Here is a 21,690-nt window from a genome sequence, read left to right as displayed (position 1 = left end):
CTATATTAGATTAAATTGACTGCTAGCGTGCACACTTATCTTTGCTACGTTTAACCTGATCTTTCTCTTATAAAGCAGACTTGGGTCATTGAAACTCAACTCAATTTTTGTTTGAATTTTCACCGAGGTGACAAAGTGGTTGTTGTTTTGCATTTTGAGGAGTTTCTACTGAGGGCAATCAACCTTTCGTTTCCGAACGACGAGGGGTGTGGTCAGCGCAGGTAGCCAACTTCCATTGACGAGGGAGTATTTAATCAGACTAACATCCAGACGGAGAAGTCGTCTGACCTCTTACTCCTACCTTTTTCTTTTGCACACTCAGTCCATCTCCCCCTACTCACAACGCCAGCAATCTTCTTGACTACATCTTCTCCAGAAACTGCTCCACCTCTAACCTCACTTTAACTCCACGTCACGTTTCTGACTTCTTCATCTCCTACTCTCCTCTGCGCTCTCTTACTAACGACCTCACCCAATCAACTAACCCTAACCCTATTTCACCAAAAAAATAGCGGACATACACTCCGCTTTCTCAAACCCATCTCCTATTACTTGTGTCACACCAACGTCTATCCTTTATCACCCTTGCTTCCCTCTTTCACCACCCTGTCTCCTAAGTTCTCAACTTAGTAACCGCTGCCCGTCCGACCACCTGCCCTCTTGACCCCATTCCATGTTCTACAATCTATCGCTCCTGACCTTCTTCCTTTCCTCACCTGACTCATTAACATTTTGCTGTTATCTGGCAGTTTTCCCAACTCTCTGAAGCAGGCAAGTGTTAACCCACTCCTGAAGAAACCCACCCTCAACCCCAAGAAAACAACTTCCGACCGGTCTTTCTTCTTTCCTTTTAGTCCAAAACTCTTGAACGTGTTATTGTCTCTATCTCCACCGTAACAACCTCCTTGAACCCCACCAGTCAGGCTTCAAGGCAGGTCATTCCACAAACTTTGGCAACTCTGTGTTAACGCCCACTTTGACTGCCAGGAACCTCTGTGTGACACTCGACAGCCAACTCTCCCTGACTCCCAACATCACTGCAAACACACGATCCTGTAGATACACACTCTACAACATCAGGAGAATATGTCTCCTTCTCACTCAGAAGGCAGCGCAGGTACTGATTCAGGCTCTTGTCATATCCCACCTTGACTATTTTAACGCTCTCCTGGCAAGTCTCCCTGCTACCGCCATTTGACCTCTGCAGCTCATCCAGAATGCAGCAGCTCGACAAGATCACAACGCTTTGCTGTTCTGGCTAGGAAATGGTAGAATGAGCTGTCTGATGACATCAGCACCGCGGAGAGCCTTCACATCTTCCACCGCAAACTAAAGACACACCTCTTCAGACTCTACCTGGACTAAAAAGACTAACAAATTGTAGCACTTAAAAATTGTAATTATAATGTATCTTATCTATAGCAAGTTGTAAATCGGCTTATTTGATGTTATTGCTTGTTCTTTTGAGTTTATATCCTTATGGTTGAAATGCACTTCTTGTAAGTCTATCCATCCATCCATCCATCTTCAATCGCTTATCCGGGGTCGGGTCGCAGGGGCAACAGCTCCAGCAGGGGACCCCAAACTTCCTTTTCCCGGGCCACATCTACCAGCTCTGACTGGGGGATCCCAAGGCGTTCCCAGGCCTGTGCAGAGATATAATCTCTCCCACCTAGTCCTGGGTCTTGCCCAGGGCCTCTTCCCAGCTGGCCGTGCCTGGAACACCTCCCTAGGGAGGCGCCCAGAGGGCATCCTCACCAGATGCCCAAACCACCTCAACTGGCTCCTTTCATCGCAAAGGAGCAGCGTCTCTACTCCGATCTCTAAGGGAGATGCCAGACACTCTCCTGAAGAAACCCATTTCGGCCGCTTGTACCCGTGACCTAGTTCTTTCGGTCATGACCCATCCTTCATGACCATAGGTGAGGGTAGGAACGAAGATTGACCAGTAGATCGAGAGCTTTGCCTCCCAGCTAAGCTCTCTTTTCGTCACAAAGGCGTGGTATAGCGCAGAGTGCAATACCGCCCCCGCTGCTCCGATTCTCCGGCCAAATTCACATTCCATCTTCCCCTCAGTCATGAACAAGACCCCGAGGTACTTGAACTCCTTCACTTGGGGTAAGAACACATTCTCTACCTGGAGTAGGCAATCCATCGGTTTCCTGCTGAGAACCATGGCCTCAGATTTAAAAGGTGCTAATCTACTTCTTGTAAGTTGTTTTGATTAAAAGTGTCAGCTGAATAACATGTAATAATAATGTAATAACCACAAAGCGCGGCAGACCTACCACCCGGGCTTTCCAAACATGACCTTTTACATAGGTGGGGCTAGATGTATTTGATCCTTAGGCTGTCACAAGCAGACGCATCAGAGGAGGACATGCCGAGTGTAAGCGATGGCCATCATGCTCTGCTGTATGAGTTCAAGGTCTATCTACGTTGAGGTAACAGTCCATAGACACGACCAGCTGCATGAATAAAACCAGTTTGCAGGTGTGTATGGTTTAATTAGACTAAGTTAATGCTGTGCAAAAATGTCTCATTTGGGACAGTGGTCCCCAACCACCGGGCCGTGGGCCGTTTGGTACCGGGCCGCACCACAGAAAGCTTATATATATATATATATATATATATATATATATATATATATATATATATATATATATATATATATATATATATATATATATATATATATATTTTTTTTTTTTGCTGAAAAATGTTTTATTTTAAAAAATTGACCGGATTTTCTCCTAATTATGTGCGCTTGTCCCGCTGACATATTCCCCACGCGTCAGACGTTTTTCTTGTCCTTTTACCGTGCACGGCAGTTTCGAACACAGAGCGCGTGGGGACCACTGATTTGGGACATTGTGTTATTTATTTTCACCAACATGGTAGTGAGAGTGTTAAAAAGGTCAAAACGACAAACGTCTTCATCATCTGGGTTTCAGTTCATGTTTAATCAGTATTACAACACACGTCACGAGAAAATTACACCCTATTATCTGTATTTTACTTTTTATTTAACAATAGAGAGAATACCTTGTGACTTACAATTACGCAATACCTTTTGGAAAAAAGAATCTGCAGATTCATACAGGTATTGTGATGAACTGCTTATATGTCACCTCTGACGTTAACAACTAAGGAAAGCAGAGGATCCATTTACATTATGTACTGCTGAACCAACGTTATGTAATACTTTACCATTCAATTTGATGAGAAAGTGTGTCCAAACGTTAGACTGGCACTTAGCTCCTAGATAGTTGGTCACCCTCACATCTTGGTTGGTCGTTTGAATGGTAAAAAAAGAAAAGATCGGAACAATAGTTTGCCGTTGAGTAAAGATCACTCTTGGAATCTTATTACGCATTACACCATCATCCTTCAGTCTTTTTTCTGCATCTACAATTAACTCAATATCACCTGTATCCCCACCTCCTCAGACTTAATTGCCCTGATGCAGGCACAGCTATCTATCTGAAATGTTAAACCCTGACTAATGGGCAGATATTAATGACTCAATATTTTCTGAATGGCACAACCTAATTCAGCTCAATTATGTGGCAGAAACATGGATGGATGTTCATCGTATAGAGGATTTATCAGTGAAGTTTAGACTTGTGTGGCTCAATCTGAATTTTCAAGTTGCCTTTTTAATCATAGGGAAGCAGGTTTCAAAAGCATTAAGAACAAAGGAGTTGTCATGGAGACACGGGCTAACAAAAAGGTGCTTTGCCTAATTTGCACTTGTATAGACAGCAATAGAGGTTTGGTCGCCCACACGTTCCTTTTTTGTAGCTGTCATAGGCAAAAATAATGAATTTTACATCGTCCTAGGGTAAGACATGACAACTAGTGTGAAACGAAGAACACACTATGCCCCTTATCGAGTTGGTATTTTCGTCGTTCCTGTCCATTGAACACCGATGCTCGACTGTCATGCAAGAACCATCTCCCTCCTCCCTGAACTCACCAGCTGCTTCAGACTGCACCTTGAGCCCTGCAGGGACACATCTCACAATTTGAGCACATACCATGTGCTTAACATTCATTTTACATTTGCAGTTTTTTGCCTTATCGCAGTGTGTTGCCGTGTTCGCACTCCAAGTGTATCCGGCTACATTGTCAGTAGGTCGCCGTTCAAGAGTTGCTCAGCTAATAAATACAAACGCATGAGCTGGCTCATGTTTTTTTTTTTGTTAAATGGAACAGAATAGGGTGATACAAAAACATGCTTTGAGAGCTGATAAAAGTTTAGTCGTAATCATTCCCATCTGGTCTCTGCTGGGCCCTTCAAGCATAAACCCTCCTTTTATGCTCAGGGAGGAAGACAAAAACATATGATTTTATTTATGTGGGCTCTGCTGCTGCTCAGATCCTTTATAATATCATTTCTGTTAAGGAAAAGTACAAAAAAAATGATTACCGTCACTCTCAATAAGACTGACATAGCAGCAGTAAAACAGACAAGCACATGTCATGTCAGTTGTAAGATCCTTCTAGAGGCAAAGTTCAGAGTGGATCTTCAAAGATTAGAAGATGAATTTATCGAGTGGCTTGCACTACTGTATCTTCAGTGAGTATAATAAAATCAACATGATAAGATGCTTCATTTTTCAACTGGACCATTTTACCTGTCATGTCGTACAAACTTTCGGAGTAAGATACTTTAGTACCAGGTGTATGGAAAACAGTCAGGGTTCAAAGGGCACTCCAATAACAGCCATTCATCGCCAACAAATCCTAAACCCTTTTCATGCAGAGATTGTGCAACAGGGCTGTAAAGAAGATCTGCCATTACATCAGCTTTGTTTATTCACTGTGAACCGAACAAAATGAACCAGCACAATGCCCAACTGTGTGATTTCAAATAGCATCTTATTTTCCCTTCATAGGCCCAGTGAACCAATAATAGGGAAAATTGAAAGTGTTGGTCTAAGCATATTATTTACACTTTCTCAAATACTGCATCTAGATACAGAGACATTTAAACCCTGGTCCCTGTCTCGGACTCTGGCTAACGACTAATCAGTGGGGGTCATTACTTGGAGTTCAGGAGAGCCATTTTGACACTGTATAGACTAACTGGTCATTTCTTTCCTAATGAGAGACCTTGCCTTTAGGACCAGAGAAATGCATTCCAAATGAAAATGGGAAGAAAAGTATAATGTGCCTGTTGCTCTGCCTGTCATGCACATGGCGTCTGGTCTATTGAGTTTCCTCTGAGGTGAATTGATCCATGAAAGAGACGATTAGGAACAAACCGCTTGTGGGACCAACCTCTCATGTCTTTAATCTGCTTTCTGTTGCGTGGCCAGCCGTCGACACACAGAATTAGAACAGGCCATTAAATTGGCCCGGTAAGGCGGAAACCAATGGTGAATGTGACCCCCACAAATCAATGTGTGCGTAACAAAAACAAAAAAGGCTTCTTTAGCTACCGTTTGATTGAGTGCTGGATGTGCATGTTGACACGGCAAACAATGTAGTCCTTTCCTCATTTCCTTTTTTTTAAAGGAAAGACAAAAGCATTCTGGCATCTATATTCCAGCTGGAGATATACAGAGCATCCAGTTGGTAGATTTACCTTCCACTTTCCGTTTATTTTAGTATTTATTCCTATTTTTGTAAACTGTATTTCCTAAAAAGGTCTAAGTCCGATTTTTGCATCGCACTTAAATTGCATAAGATCGGCAGATACAGTGGATATAAAAAGTCTATTCTCCTGTAGAAATGACAGCTTTTAGTAATGTAAAAGACAAAATCATGTCAGAACATTTCCCACCATCTATGTGGCATATAATGTAAATAATTGAATTGAAAAAATAAAATCCTTTAGGTGGAAATATTGGGAACTAAAAAATGTGGTTGTTTAAGTGTGAGCTCCTTGTTATAGATGGGGATGTGGCTGTGTTCAGGATTAACAAATCACATTCACACTCATAATTGTAGTCCGTACACACCTGTCATCATTTAAAGTGATGCTGATAGTTCCACGTAAAGTTCAGCTGTCTAGTAGCATTTACAGCGAAAGCCATCAGAGATCTCATTGTTGAAAAGGGTCAGTCAGGAGAAGGTTAGTAAAAGAATGAGATATTCTATGGAACGCAGTGAAGACGGCCATCATCAAGTGGAGAAAATGTATCACTAAAGTGACATTACCAAGAACTGGACGTCCCTCCAAAACTGATGAAGAGACGAGGAGGAAACTTCCGAGAGGCCTACAGCAACAGTAAAGGAGCTGCTGGGATTTCTACTGGCTGTGTACTACATGTGACAAGAACCTCCCGTAGTCTTCATGGGTATGGGCTATGGGGGCAAGACCTCTGATCTCTGGTGGGGATGAGTCCGCCTACAGGCTGACCATCTGGTCACTCCAGGACTTGTTCCCTTCAGGGACCCTGAATCGAGCTAGAAAGATTGTAGCGGACCCCTCTCACGTCGGACAAAAACTGTGTGTCCCTTCTGTCTGGCAGGAGGCTGAGGTCCATCAGGACCAAGACCTTCTTCCCCAAAACATTTAACATAGCAGGATGATACCACCCACTCCTACTGTACAAAAACACTTCAAAAAGTGTGCATGTGTGTGCACGTGCTTGTCCACAGCAACCAACAGTCTTTCATCGGGTGCAGATTAAAGACACAAAGACATCCTAGGTGGAACATCAAACAATCACTGTGATGGGGAGAGAAAGGGGGGTTGGGTGTGTGTGTGTGTGTCTGTTGGGAGTGCGTCAGAGATGTTGAAATCACCTGCATGAAATTGTATTTTCTCATTCTCCAAGCCTATCTGGTGGTGTGTGTATATTGTGTGAATATTGACTATAGTAGTGGAATAGTGCCATGGCTGATCTGGAGTAAGATATCAGGCGGCCGCTGTGGTCACAGCGCGTGGATGACCTGATCAGCAAAACCTTAGTAGTTGTAGTTATCTTTTTTCTGGCTGGCTGCTTTTTTGGATGACGTGTAAAATTAACCGTCTTATCCAGTCAAACATTAGCCTTAAATATAAGTTATTATTATTATTCTGATTAGTCTAATTCGCTCTGGAAACTAAAGTCGTTTAGAGAATTGAAACGACGCTGCATCTGGTTTCCACGCAAATGTAGAAATTAGATAAAAGTGACGCAGGTTCAGCTGAAACATTTTCCGCTGAGACTCAAGTGGGGCTTCTGGCAGCGTGCCATGGACCGACCCAGATCCAGCTCTATCTGCAGCCCTCTACAGTCTACCAACCAGGAGCTTCGCTTTGTATTGCCGCTCCACAATAGGAGCCGACACAGAGATCATGGAGTTGCTGATATTGTTTGGACCACAGGACGGAAGGGATGCACGGGACAACCAGAGCCAAGATACTTTTTTCTTTCAGCTCTAGAGGTTCTACAAAAGGTGTGTGCAAAATTGAAAAAAACGTCCAGATAAAATGCACTTCCCACTAAACAAATTTTTTTTTTTTTGATGACGATGATTTTTTTATTGAATGTGTAATAATTTCTACAAATCAAATCACAGTCTTTAAATTGAGGGTGAATGTCTGGCTTTCACTGCCTAATCATTGAGAGTGCTCTTTGACAGAGACCCTAAACAGATCAGGCTGTACCCATCTGCGACTTCCTAATCACTGGCACTACATGTTGCTGTGAAGGAAACCCTGCGCCTGGTCCGGGAAGCTGGGTGACTTTGGGCTCCGGGCCATGAGACCGATCACAAACACCAGCGCAATATTCGGCCTCATGCAACTGTAAATATACACACTCGTTTTCATACCACACGTAGCCATTCACCGAGTGCAACCAATTGTTGTTACACAACGGGATGTTGAGCGTAGTGTTCCTGTGTATGTTCCATGGGTCAAGCTGTCAGCAAGAATCAGCTTTCAGGGCCCACGATGGAATCGACGGAGCAGATGTGCAAACACGCCTGACAGAGCTTCCAGCCCCGCGACCTCAACACACCGTAAATGATAAAAAAAACTCACACGCGCACTCGCAAGCACGCACCCAATCTCACACTCCGTAATGGAACAGGATTCATTTACACAGCTCACAGGTGGTCTGTGTGCGGATGCAAGCGCACAAAGTACAGTGGAGATGCTGAAGTGAACATTGAGCAATGGGAGAAGGCAGAGATAAAAGGTTCATCTTTCTCAGCTTGTATAACAAAGAAATCGAAAAAATGAAGGAAAGAATCAATCCAGAGCTACAAGCTTGCGGTCACCTCTCTCTCACACACACACGTCATTTAATACAGGCGCTCCCCAGCAGTTAATGTTATAGTACAGGTAGATGAAATCAAGCTGATTGGTTGAGAGTGAGTGTATTGAGCTTTATGAACACCACCCTAAAAAGGGACAACAACAAAAATATAAATGCTCATTAAGAGCATGGAATTTATGGTTTAAATTTGAGGACCAGACTATCCATCCAGCCCCTGTGTCAGTACAGATGCAAAGTCATCACAGAAAACCACTTTCTAAAGCCTTTTAAACCCAGTGTTTCCCTTGCCATTATATTTGGGCGCGAAACTGAAGTAAAACACTACTTCCATCCAAGTTATTTGAGGGGGTTGAGCTGTGAGAGGGTTCTTGACCCTCGCTCTGCAGCGGGTTATCAGACCTAACAAACAGACCCCAGCACCTCATCCATACTAGTATTGAACAGCCACTCCTGTTCATGCTGTACACCAGGGGTGCCCTACAAGTCAATCGCCTGTGCCGGTAGATCGCCTACCATTGAAGAAAAAAGAAAAATCCTGTTGGGTCGCCGGTAGTGCTAATTAGCAATTGCTTACTAACAGCCACATTTCATTTCATTCAAATGCAACCCTGGCTTACTCCAACCAGTGCAAGTCATCAGAGTAAGGGAATAACCAAGAATGTAGTGAATGCTTGTGAAGGTTCCCTCGCTTAACATGAATTGGTTGCTTGAAAAAGTAGCTTGCACCTGCAATTGCAGCAACATGAGGAAGATGAGGACACCAGCGTCAAAAACTGGATTACAAACATTGCCACTGCCTGTTCACCCTGCTGCAATCTGAAAACGTGATTCAGATGTATGAACTGCGCCCCCTCCCCCCCCAGAACGAAGAGAAGCGTCTTCCCTTAGTCTGAGACAGTCCTTCATCCACCCCACTCCATCTTGACTTCTTTCATGGGTCCTAATGTTGTAAAATGGGACCAAAACCTGCATTCAGTTGTGCGTTATTGTTGTAAAATGTGAAACAATTAACCTTGAATTTGTGGACGATATTAGGACAATAACAGGCATTAAACCAACCCCGAAGAAAGCAGAAGCATACGGCTCACAGTGGTTAAACATAATGTTTTTTATGGCATTTGAAAATCCCCTAACAAGCACACGCAAAGCGGCTGTTTTCATGAGAGATGCGACAGAAGCTCATATCTGGCAATCATCAGCAGGAAAATGGAGAGAGCCAGAAAGATGGCAAATTGACCTTTTCCGGATGGTATAGCCTTTTCATCCATACTACAGAGTCCTGCAAGGGACACACAGACTGGACAAGTCTGATAAAACAAGCTGAAATGCCACGGTGAATCTGCATTTATATGCCTAATTTAACAAAAAAGGGATACAAGAGCTTTGAAGTGGGACCACTTGGAGTGGCTGTGCTGATGGAGATTCTCATGTTCATTACCTACTGGATGCTGGCTGCACCTTTACCAACCATTGGGTCACTTCTGGAGAAAGGTTGTATGTAGTTCCATACATGTACAGTGTGCATATGCAACGACTGACTTTTGTTGTGTAGCATATGCTTTGGAGATGGAGATTCAAATGCAACAAAACCCAACTAAATGACATTGATAATTGAAAAAAAACAAATCCATGAAATATGATTACAACTTTTAAAATTGAAGTAAAACACACAGGAATCTAACATTTCCATTGCACCCCAGATGATACACATGTGTAAATGAGGTCATCTTTAATTCTCTGCCCTTATATCTTATAAAGCTCTTCATCGTGTAATTACAGGATGTGGAATCAATTTCTTTTGTTTTGCAAAGTAAAGGTTAAATTTGAACGCCAGTACTATAAACATCTTGTGTAAGTGTACAATAAACTGCTGCCTTGGGAGGAAAGCAGTGACAGGGTGAGATGATGTGGATAGCAGTCAGATGGAGGCCTGATATTTCACTGCCCCCTGCTGGATGAGGATCGAACCGGCCGCGACATGACGACACAGAGCCCAACAATTACAAATCTTTGGGCCGTTGCAAATGGCATTCAGAAGTGTGTGGCAAAAATAGCAGGCAGCATTCAGCTTCACTGTGATTACGGCTGACATTCTAAAACTGTCATTAGTCACTTCCAAACCAGCCTGATGTGATAGACGTAATATCTCTAAATTGCAGCAATTAGAAAAGGTCTGCCGGGGGGCCTGAAAATGTTCTCTGCTGCTCATAATGTCAACAATGGGACAATAACATTAGTGCAAGGATGATGAAAATACGCTTTTATTAATGTGTCAATAAAGCATAGTGTCCAATCTGTGTCATTTGAGGAAATGTTTGCGTTATGCTTTGTGGTGTTTGAAAAGTGAGTTTTTAAAAATATGCTAAATTTGATATTTTCACTGCATTAATTTAGCAGCAAACAAGTATTACCTACGTAAAGATATGAAGGAGTAACGTCTACCTGAGCAGAGATTGGATTGTTAGATTGGATAGTACTGCGTACGTATGCCTTATGGGAAGGACGGAAAGAGGAGAACGCACCTGTTTGATGGAGCTGCGAGTCTTCTCCTTCCACTGGTGGCTGCTCAGCTCCAGGGTGCAGTGGACATAGGTTTCTCTGTCATAGGAGCCCAGGATGAACAGTCTGCAGAGACATGTGAGATTCTTCAGTGAAAACTTTTAGAAGCACCAGTTACGTCTAATCCACGTGTCTCTGCTGGTTTGTGTTTGTCTATGTGAAGGCCGTGTTTGGTTTGTCCTTCATGGGCTACTGTAGAATCCAGACTCTGTATGTCACCTGTTTCCTACAAGGGGATCCAATCTAAGGACACAAAACATTTGCCTACATCCCAAATTCACCTAGGGTGGCAACTAACGATTATTTTGATAATCGATTAATCGATTTTCAATCAATCTTTTCAATTTATTGATGAATCTGATAAAAAACAGCATAAAAAAAGCTTTAATTTCCACCCTTTATTCTAAAACAGAACTGCAAATTCACATTGCGGAAAGACTTCAGAAAGTCCACAAACAAGTCGCTCCTTGAACATAATCATTTATAAAAAAAAGAAAGAAAGAAAAATACAATTAAAAAAAACACAAAACAGGATAATCTGAACTTCTCTACACTACACTGACAGACGCACATACTCAGACACACTCAAACACACCATGTTCACTTGAAGCTTATTCATGAAATTATTACCATCAGTGCAAGTTCTTTGTTTTTAACAGATTTGCAAAAAACAGTTTTTACTTTGTCATTATGGGTTGTTGTGTGTAGAATGTTGAGGAAAATAATGAATTTAATCCATTTTGGAATAAAGCTGTAACATAACAAAATGTGGGAAAAGTGAATATTATATACATCACACACACACACACACACACACACACACACACACACACACACTGTCTCACCTGCTACATTCAATGAGGGTGACTTTGAGTCGGCCTTCCACCAGTCTGCTGTCCTGGATGGACAGGTCCAAATCACAAGCCAAACCCAGCGGCGGCTGCACTTGGAACGGAAAGAAGGGCTTGTATCTGCAGAGACAAAAGAAGAACCTTTTAGTCAGGATCTAAACTCTAAACACAGATACGACCTACTTGACTGCGTCAAAAATGATCTCTTTAACCCTACATCGTGTTCAACATACGACAGCAGTGGAATAAAAACTGATCACACACACAGACCTTCTCATAACAGACCTAAAGGCTAATGAAAACAACGTATTAATGATATAAAACATTCTGTTTAACATCAGACAACAAGGTATGGCAGCTAAAAGAATTTGGTAAATAAAAATACAATCGTATGATTATGCCAATAACTATTACAGATGACAATAACAAAGTAACAGATTAACATTGAGAAGTTGAAATTTATAGTAATTTCTGAATGGCTCGGGGGGGGTGAGGGGGGGGCAACGTTATTCCGGATCCTCGTTGTTATTTTACTGAATCAAGATAGTCAATAATCAGAAAATCTTATTTAGGACAAGAAAATTCTCTTTATTTTGGAAGGTAAAACTGAGACTTTACTTCAGAGATGAACAATGTTAGTAGGACACCACAAGTTAGCATCACCCCGGTTACCATGACAACGCCGATTGGATGTTCTGTGACAGACACAAGAAGCTAAATTTGGGCACTCAGTGAAAACGTTTTGATTTGAGAGACCGGTCCCCCTCCTCTGAAAGGTATGGAGCCACACGGCGTGGAAGGCATCACCAGTGATTTGCTGTAGGCTGTTTGGGAGGAATTTAAGCGGAACTAATTGTGCAGGGTGTGGTGCCTGGTGGAGTTTCAATGAGAACAGTCATTGTAATGTATACACATGATGACTGAGAGCACACCCCCATCCTCTATCCTATTTTGGGCTCTTGGTGCCACTGTGGTTTGCCTGCGGCTCTTGCTGTTCTGAACAGTGGACTTTGCTATTAGTGAAACTGAAGTTACATTCCATCATGGCAGGGTTTTGTCAACCAATAGCGGGACAGCCCTCACGCGTGAGATAAGAAAGAAATTTGCACCCCTGAGCGGTCAATAAATCTAGAAGGAGTGGACGTTTATGGCTAACATTTTATTTTGATTAACTAGCTCAGCGGCCTGTTCAGAATTAGCCGAATGCTTGAACTGTGGTGTTTCTGCATGCAAATCTCCCCAATGGACCCATGTGGACACAGATCATCTTGAAAATGATGCTGAAGCGGCGCGTGGACAGACATCGTTTTTTTAGAACAAAAATCTAGTGGTATGGATTCAACCTGTGCTTCATGCTGCTTATGTAAAAATATTAGCATTTAGATTCTGAGGTCTTTTTATCCAAAAGTAAATCAATAGAGCACTGCTCTCACTCCCACGTTCACATGCTATTTTAGTAAAATACATAAAATAAGTTGGTTTTTAGTTTTAGTTCTTTTATAGTTTATCAAGTTATTTTGTCTAAATTCAAAAGGTTTGCTCTGGCTGCTTCTGTAGACCACATGGGTACAGTGGGCATGACAGCTGTCCAGAAGGTGAGGCCAAACATCTGGATTGATCCCTGAAGCACTTGAAATTCAAGAGTTCTACCGGAGGAGCACACGTGTCAAATGCTCATTTTTACCGCTTATTTATGGGAAGCCAAAATTGTGATTGTGCTTAGTATTCTATTAATTATGCAACTTCAAAAGCTAGCACATGCGCAAGCCGTTTTCCAGGCTGCTCTGTTCTCCACTCATCTAAGCTCCTGCAATGCAGCTTCCCGTATGAATACCAAACTAGATCACTGGAATGGCGATTAGGGCAAAATAAGACCATCCCATATCAGAATAGGCTTTCAGCCTGGTATTCCCCCATAACGGTTGAGACTCTACGTGGGTGCTGTAATGCCTGGATTACCTCCAGTGAGCCGCAGTCGCACCCTGCCCTCCAAAGAGCCACCATCTGTCCCACTCATCAAATCCCAAGGTCCAGCGCTCATTCTCTGAGGCCGCTCTTCCTTATGTCACCACGCTCACTCACTAGGCACGCTCTGTTGATTTGGAGTTTGCTGCAGGCCTCTCCAAAACTCCAGGGAAACAATTCATATTCATGGCTTGCCTTTATCAGTTGCACACAATGGCATAACCACGCATTCTTTTGGGGGGTCGTGTCCCCCCCAATATCCAGCAGGAAATATGTGAAATATATGTTCTCCTTTTATGAACCCGGACAATGGATCGGCCTGTTGTTATAGCTTATTTATTTCCAATTTATTTTCGTTTGTTAAGAATCCGGGACTCTGAGTGACAGCTCGCTCCGCTCAGCGGGCACCAGGCCGACTAGAGGCCGACGAGGCAAAGCCACTGGCCTCCATGGTTACGCCCTTGGTTCCACAGGACCTTTTAAAAAAATAAAAGGACATTCTGGTAGTGGTTGACCAAATAGTGGGCCCCACCACCTAGGGCTGGGCAGTACACCGGTTCAAACGGTATAAGATTTCCGTACGGTATCAATTTCTTGCGTATCTCGCGGTGTTACTCTATAACAACCGACGTTGCTCTTCGGCAGGCGGCAGAATTTATTTTTTTACACGTCATCGAGGAGCGCCTAGCGGACGGAGCTACTTCTCTTCTGTGTGTTGAGATCGCGCCATGGTAACAACCAGGGGTGCACATGACTGGTACGCAGGTACGCGCCGAAAATCAACAATGCGTAAATGCCACTTGTGTTACTTTGCGCACCGATCATCTTATCAAATCTTACACATGTTGCTTGTCAACTACTGTCAGAGATGTCCAAAAAGCAACAGACCTGAAGCAGCTTCTTTGGCGTTTCGCCACCTACAAAGAAACGCCAACTGGAGCCAGAGCCGAAAAAAAGATCCAAGATGTGCAGTGGCTTGAAGCGAACGATGAGCGCACTGAAATGTGGTGCAAGATTTGCCGCTCACACACACACACACACATCTAGCGGACAAAACAGGTGCGTTTAATATAAAGGCTCAAAGAATCCTTGATTTGACAAACATGAAAAGAGCAAGAAGCACATGAATGTGGCACAAGCCATTGCTAATAAACAAGCTAGCCGAGAAGAAGTGTTCAGTCGCCCACTTGCCAGATGGCGAGACAAGCTGAATGAAGAACAGCGGCAAGCTCTGTCCAATATTTTCTTCCTTGGGTTTCATAAAGCTAAACACACACGTCCCATGTCTTCCTATTCTGAGGATGTTCCTTTACTGAAGCGGCTCGGAGTAAATGTCAGAGGTGCATATCGCTCACGTTGAAGGGGACGCACGGATCATGCAGAGCACTGTTCACACCGTCAGCGGGGAGTTGGGAGCCAAGTTGCAGTCTGGTGAATTTTGGGGGCTGCTTTTTGATGGATCTGAGGACATCACAAAAACTGAGCAGGAAATCGTTTACATTGTGTTTGTGTCCAACAACGGAGAGTTTCCCTCGGACTTTCTTGGACTGATTGAACTGGGTGCTGACCGAACCGCGCAGGCCATAACAGACGGACTTGTGAGACTTTTCCAGGACACGGGCTTGGATGACTGGACAACGAAGTTAGTCGCTGTGTGCACAGACGGGGCGGCTGTCAACGTCGGTATGTACAACGGCGTTGTACCAAAACTCCGGCAACTTGCTGCAGTTGGAGACTCCCTTGTGCACATTCTGCGCGCACGCACCCACACACACACACACACACACACACACACAGCGCAAAATCAGCTGATCGCAACGTTCCTTACTGTGAGACATTTAATCGCTCTGTGGTCAAGCTGCTGCAGTTTTATTTACAGAAAGATGGAGCAAAAAAAAAAAGTGCTGCACTGACGAAGCTGTGTGAAGAAAATGGGATCTCCTTTGTGAAACTGGGTAAGTTTCATAATATCAGATGGTCTGCATGGAGGCATGAAACACTGTTACAAACATCAAGACTATTGCCAGCCATTAAAATGCAAGTCGCTATGAGTGATAACAGTGACTTGCAGCACATCTGGACAGAGCATTTTCAGTGCTTTGTCAAACATGATTGACATTGGCAACATTTTGAAGTCCACAACCATTAGGTTTCAGAGGGAAAAGCTGACCAACAGTTTGCAGCATTCTGAAGAAATATGAGGCCACCTTACAACTTGACAAAGACACCACTGTGACAGAATGGATGCGCTTTGAACAGGCAGGAAAACGCCTGGGTGCCTCTTCTGTGTATGACTTGGTCTCTTGCCTTTAAGCAGTGCAGCTTGTGAGGATTCTCACATCTCAACATAATAAAAAACAAGTACAGATCTCATCTGTCACATGCTCGTCTCTCAGCCCTGATGCACATTCACCTGTCAAAGCAGACCACAGACATTTGACCCAAAGCAAGCTGTTGACCTCTGGATGAAGACAGCTAATCGGAGAATCAACCATGGACAGGGAGGTGCATCTGCAGCATCATCATCATCTACCATGCAGGAAGCTGAAGCAGAGGACCGCGGGGAAGACTGCACTTATTAAGACCACGCTAGATATGGAGTGAGTACCAAACACCATCTCCATGTACTCACCTGAGTCACTCACTGAAAAAGTTATGTGCACCCCTGGCTATAACTTTATAACAATGAATAACCCACAAACACTCTTTAAGGGGGTAAAACACCACAAGAGCTTGTGACACACAATTTGTAACACTAATAATTTTAGATTTATAAAAAAGACCCCGCCGAACATACTGGGTACGGCTCACAACAAGAAATGTTAACTTTGTTGCTACATGAAAGCATGATACAGGCGGACCTTTATGGGGTCAATGAATTAGTGCATTTACTAAGCAATACCGTCACATACTGGGATACCGTCAGAATCCTTCTAAATACCGTGATATGGATTTTTGGCCATACCGCCACCTCATCAGAGTTAAACAATCCCTCCACAAATATCACAAGAAATTATTATATTTCTCTAGAATATTACACCTAGGGGAAAACTGGCAGTAGAAGACCACATATTCAGTGACTAGATGATTACTGGAGGTCCACATAATTGGAGCATTTTGCAAAAAACTTGAAACTTAAAAAGGTCCTTTTTATAGCCTTTGACCTACATTCAGTTCATCTACAGTCAATCCAATTTAATTATTTTAGCCCAATATAAGAAATCAACAGACCTTCTCCCAGGAAGGACAGTGGAAGTGGAATTAATTGTCACTGATGAACAACTTACTGCAGTCGATCTATATGACAGACTAATAGAGATAATAACAATAACTGCGACTTCTAACAGCAGCGGTGGATCGACTGGAACGACAATAAGCAAAAGGGACGAGGCAGAGAGGAGGGAGGCAGGGGGCATGAAGGAGGCAGGGGGCATGAAGGAGGAAGCAGTAAGGAGGCAGGGTGCATGAAGGAGGAAGCAGTAAGGAGGCAGGGGGCATGAAGGAGGCATAAAGGAGGCAGGGGGCATGAAGGAGGCATAAAGGAGGCATAAAGGAGGCAGGGGGCATGAAGGAGGAAGCAGTAAGGAGGCAGGGGGCATGAAGGAGGCATAAAGGAGGCAGGGGGCATAAAGGAGGCAGGGTGCATAAAGGAGGCAGAAAGGAGGCAGGGGGCATGAAGGAGGCAGAAAGGAGGCAGGGGGCATGAAGGAGGCAGGGGGCATGAAGGAGGCATAAAGGAGGCAGGGGGCATGAAGGAGGCATAAAGGAGGCAGGGGGCATAAAGGAGGCAGGGGGCATAAAGGAGGCATAAAGGAGGCAGGGGGCATAAAGGAGGCAGGGGGTATGAAGGAGGCATAAAGGAGGCAGGGGGTATGAAGGAGGTATAAAGGAGGCAGGGGGCATAAAGGAGGCATAAAGGAGGCAGGGGGCATGAAGGAGGCATAAAGGAGGCATAAAGGAGGCAGGGGGCATGAAGGAGGCATAAAGGAGGCAGGGGGCATGAAGGAGGCATAAAGGAGGCAGGGGGCATAAAGGAGGCATAAAGGAGGCAGGGGGCATGAAGGAGGCATAAAGGAGGCATAAAGGAGGCAGGGGGCATGAAGGAGGCATAAAGGAGGCAGGGGGCATGAAGGAGGAAGCAGTAAGGAGGCAGGGGGCATGAAGGAGGCATAAAGGAGGCAGGGGGCATGAAGGAGGCATAAAGGAGGCAGGGGGCATGAAGGAGGCATAAAGGAGGCAGGGTGCATAAAGGAGGCATAAAGGAGGCAGGGTGCATGAAGGAGGCAGAAAGGAGGCAGGGGGCATGAAGGAGGCATAAAGGAGGCAGGGGGCATGAAGGAGGCATAAAGGAGGCAGGGGGCATGAAGGAGGCATAAAGGAGGCAGGCGGCATAAAGGAGGCATAAAGGAGGCAGGCGGCATGAAGGAGGCATAAAGGAGGCAGGCGGCATAAAGGAGGCATAAAGGAGGCAGGGGGCATGAAGGAGGCAGAAAGGAGGCAGGGTGCATGAAGGAGGCAGAAAGGAGGCAGGGGGCATGAAGGAGGCAGAAAGGAGGCAGGGGGCATGAAGGAGGCATAAAGGAGGCAGGGGGCATAAAGGAGGCATAAAGGAGGCAGGGGGCATAAAGGAGGCATAAAGGAGGCAGGGGGCATAAAGGAGGCAGGGGGTATGAAGGAGGCATAAAGGAGGCAGGGGGTATGAAGGAGGCATAAAGGAGGCAGGGGGCATGAAGGAGGCATAAAGGAGGCAGGGGGCATGAAGGAGGCAGAAAGGAGGCAGGGTGCATGAAGGAGGCAGAAAGGAGGCAGGGGGCATGAAGGAGGCAGAAAGGAGGCAGGGGGCATGAAGGAGGCATAAAGGAGGCAGGGGGCATAAAGGAGGCAGGGGGCATAAAGGAGGCAGGGGGCATAAAGGAGGCAGGGGGCATAAAGGAGGCATAAAGGAGGCAGGGGGCATAAAGGAGGCATAAAGGAGGCAGGGGGCATAAAGGAGGCAGGGGGTATGAAGGAGGCATAAAGGAGGCAGGGGGTATGAAGGAGGCATAAAGGAGGCAGGGGGCATAAAGGAGGCAGGGGGTATGAAGGAGGCATAAAGGAGGCAGGGGGCATAAAGGAGGCAGAAAGGAGGCAGGGGGCATGAAGGAGGCAGAAAGGAGGCAGGGGGCATGAAGGAGGCAGAAAGGAGGCAGGGGGCATGAAGGAGGCAGAAAGGAGGCAGGGGGCATGAAGGAGGCAGAAAGGAGGCAGGGGGCATGAAGGAGGCATAAAGGAGGCAGGGGGCATGAAGGAGGCAGAAAGGAGGCAGGGGGCATAAAGGAGGCATAAAGGAGGCAGGGGGCATAAAGGAGGCATAAAGGAGGCAGGGGGCATAAAGGAGGCATAAAGGAGGCAGGGGGCATAAAGGAGGCAGGGGGTATGAAGGAGGCATAAAGGAGGCAGGGGGTATGAAGGAGGCATAAAGGAGGCAGGGGGCATGAAGGAGGCATAAAGGAGGCAGGGGGCATAAAGGAGGCATAAAGGAGGCAGGGTGCATGAAGGAGGCAGGGTGCATGAAGGAGGCAGAAAGGAGGCAGGGGGCATGAAGGAGGCAGAAAGGAGGCAGGGGGCATGAAGGAGGCATAAAGGAGGCAGGGGGCATAAAGGGGGCATAAAGGAGGCAGGGGGCATAAAGGAGGCATAAAGGAGGCAGGGGGCATAAAGGAGGCAGGGGGTATGAAGGAGGCATAAAGGAGGCAGGGGGTATGAAGGAGGCATAAAGGAGGCAGGGGGTATGAAGGAGGCATAAAGGAGGCAGGGGGCATGAAGGAGGCATAAAGGAGGCAGGGTGCATAAAGGAGGCATAAAGGAGGCAGGGTGCATGAAGGAGGCAGAAAGGAGGCAGGGGGCATGAAGGAGGCAGAAAGGAGGCAGGGGGCATGAAGGAGGCAGAAAGGAGGCAGGGGGCATGAAGGAGGCATAAAGGAGGCAGGGGGCATAAAGGAGGCATAAAGGAGGCAGGGGGCATAAAGGAGGCAGGGGGTATGAAGGAGGCATAAAGGAGGCAGGGGGTATGAAGGAGGCATAAAGGAGGCAGGGGGTATGAAGGAGGCATAAAGGAGGCAGGGGGCATGAAGGAGGCAAAAGGAGGAGTGGATGGATGAGGGAGGGAGTATGGAGGAGGCGTAGATGGAGGAGGCAGGGGGTATGGAGGAGGCAGAAAGGAGGGGTGGATGGATGAGGGAGGGAGTATGGAGGAGGCGTAGATGGATGAGGGAGGGGGTATGGAGGAGGCGTGGATGGATGAGGGAGGGAGTATGGAGGAGGCATAGATGGATGAGGGAGGGGGTATGGAGGAGGCAGAAAGGAGGGGTGGGTGGAGGAGGTAGAAAGGCGGCAGGGAGTGGGTATGAAGGAGGAAGCAGTAAGGTGGGGGTGGGTGGAGGCGGCAGTAGGAGAGGAAAAGTAGGTACTCCAATGTCTGAATATAAACAAGTTGTGTGTGTGTGTGTGTGTGTGTGTGTGTGTGTGAGAGAGAGTGAGAGAGTGAGAGAGTGAGAGAGTGAGAGAGTGAGAGAGTGAGAGAGTGAGAGAGTGAGAGAGTGAGAGAGTGAGAGAGTGAGAGAGTGAGAGAGTGAGAGAGTGAGAGAGTGAGAGAGAGAGTGAGAGAGTGAGAGTGAGAGTGAGAGTGAGAGAGAGAGAGAGAGAGAGAGAGAGAGAGAGAGAGACACTGCACTCATCAATCATCTGTGACCACAGATTGAGGCAGACTGATCAGGAACAGGGAGACTTGACATTTCACAAAACTACTTGTTGAACAAGTACTATTCCTAGACGCAAAACCAGGAGTGTGATCAATGAGTTAAGGATTCAGAGAGCAAACACTGAGCAAACGCAGAGCTTCAGAGCAGGGGTCTCCAACGTTTTTCAGGCCAAGGACCCCCAAACTGATGGCGAGATGGAGCAGGGACCCCCTATTCTACAGAGTTTCGTCCGCCATCTTTTATTTTTGAGCTTTGCGCTTTTACGTGAGCATGAACGTGATCTGATTGGCTGGTGCCTCTAGCCGACGTACCGTAAACAGCTATTCAATTGCGCAGACATTTCTCATTTCGCACAATACTAAATTAAATTAAATTAAATTAATCAACTATTGGATGTTTTACGCCACTGTGCTTTCATGCTTGGCATTAAGTGCACCGGCAAAAAAATTAATACCTACAGCATCTTCACGTGAAATTTAAAGACAATTTAATACCTTAATTACCCGAATTTTAATTTAAGACATTTTAAGACTTTTTAAGGACCCGCAGGAACCCTGGTATCAGCATAAAAGGTGCTGTGAGTGAACCGGTGCCCAGCTTGAGAGCTGCTGAAGGAAGCTGGATGTGTGTTTTGCGGACAGAAAGATAATGTCTTCTCCATTAATTTATCCGTTCGCTACACTATGTTGGATTTATGTTAATGTGTAACAATAAAGAAGACAATAAATACAATTCCGATTCTGAAGACATTTAAATTTGTGGAAAGAAAATTGTCTTATCAACCAAAAATTTCGCGACCCCCCCCCCCCCCCTGCAGTACCTCCGCGGACCCCCAGGGGGTCACAGACCCCCTGTTGAAGACCTCTGCTTTAGAGAGTTTCCTTTCTCTCGCACGAAAATGCTCTACTTCCCTTTTCTGTGCATCTTCCGTTTCTCCTTTTTAAAAAAGGAACTCAAAGCCATTCTGTGGACTCTTTCAACGAACAATATAAAACAACAAAAAAAATACTTGACCCGGGGTCAATTAAGTAGATTCTTTCTTTCAGTAGCTTTAAACTGCATAGTTTTCAGTATCTACATCCACAGAAAAAGACAGGGAGGAATGGTGGGAAGTTCTGAATGAAAAACGGCCATCATTTGACTGTGACTTTATATTGTTTTTATACACAAATATTCCCAGCAAACAATTGTAAATTTGATCTACAATTTCCATGACATCTGGATGAACTTGTGGACTGAGGAAGATTATAATACACTCAAAAGCTCCAGAATATTGTGGACCTTGTATTGAGATTGGTTAACAAAGCTCAGACTTAGAGGTCATGTTGATTCCACTACCATGGTCCTTCTCAG

The 21,690-nt window shown here is 45.2% G+C and overlaps 1 protein-coding gene across 1 annotated transcript in view; it reads right to left on the bottom strand.

Annotated features, from left to right (window-relative positions):
• Positions 1 to 21,690, bottom strand: part of pdzd8 (PDZ domain containing 8) — a 39,792-nt gene that overhangs the window by 14,546 nt on the left and 3,556 nt on the right. Inside the window, exons 2-3 of the mRNA XM_040179197.2 lie at positions 11,627 to 11,752; positions 10,745 to 10,847 (exon numbers count right to left, since the gene is read on the bottom strand). Of these exons, the coding sequence (XP_040035131.2) occupies positions 10,745 to 10,847; positions 11,627 to 11,752 (229 nt within the window). The remainder of the gene's footprint in view (positions 1 to 10,744; positions 10,848 to 11,626; positions 11,753 to 21,690) is intronic.

This window comes from Gasterosteus aculeatus, chromosome 6, assembly GCF_964276395.1.
Source record: "Gasterosteus aculeatus chromosome 6, fGasAcu3.hap1.1, whole genome shotgun sequence".
NCBI classification, from domain to species: domain Eukaryota; kingdom Metazoa; phylum Chordata; class Actinopteri; order Perciformes; family Gasterosteidae; genus Gasterosteus; species Gasterosteus aculeatus.
Note: the sequence above shows the minus strand (reverse complement) of the source record. Positions and strands in the feature narration are given on the sequence as shown.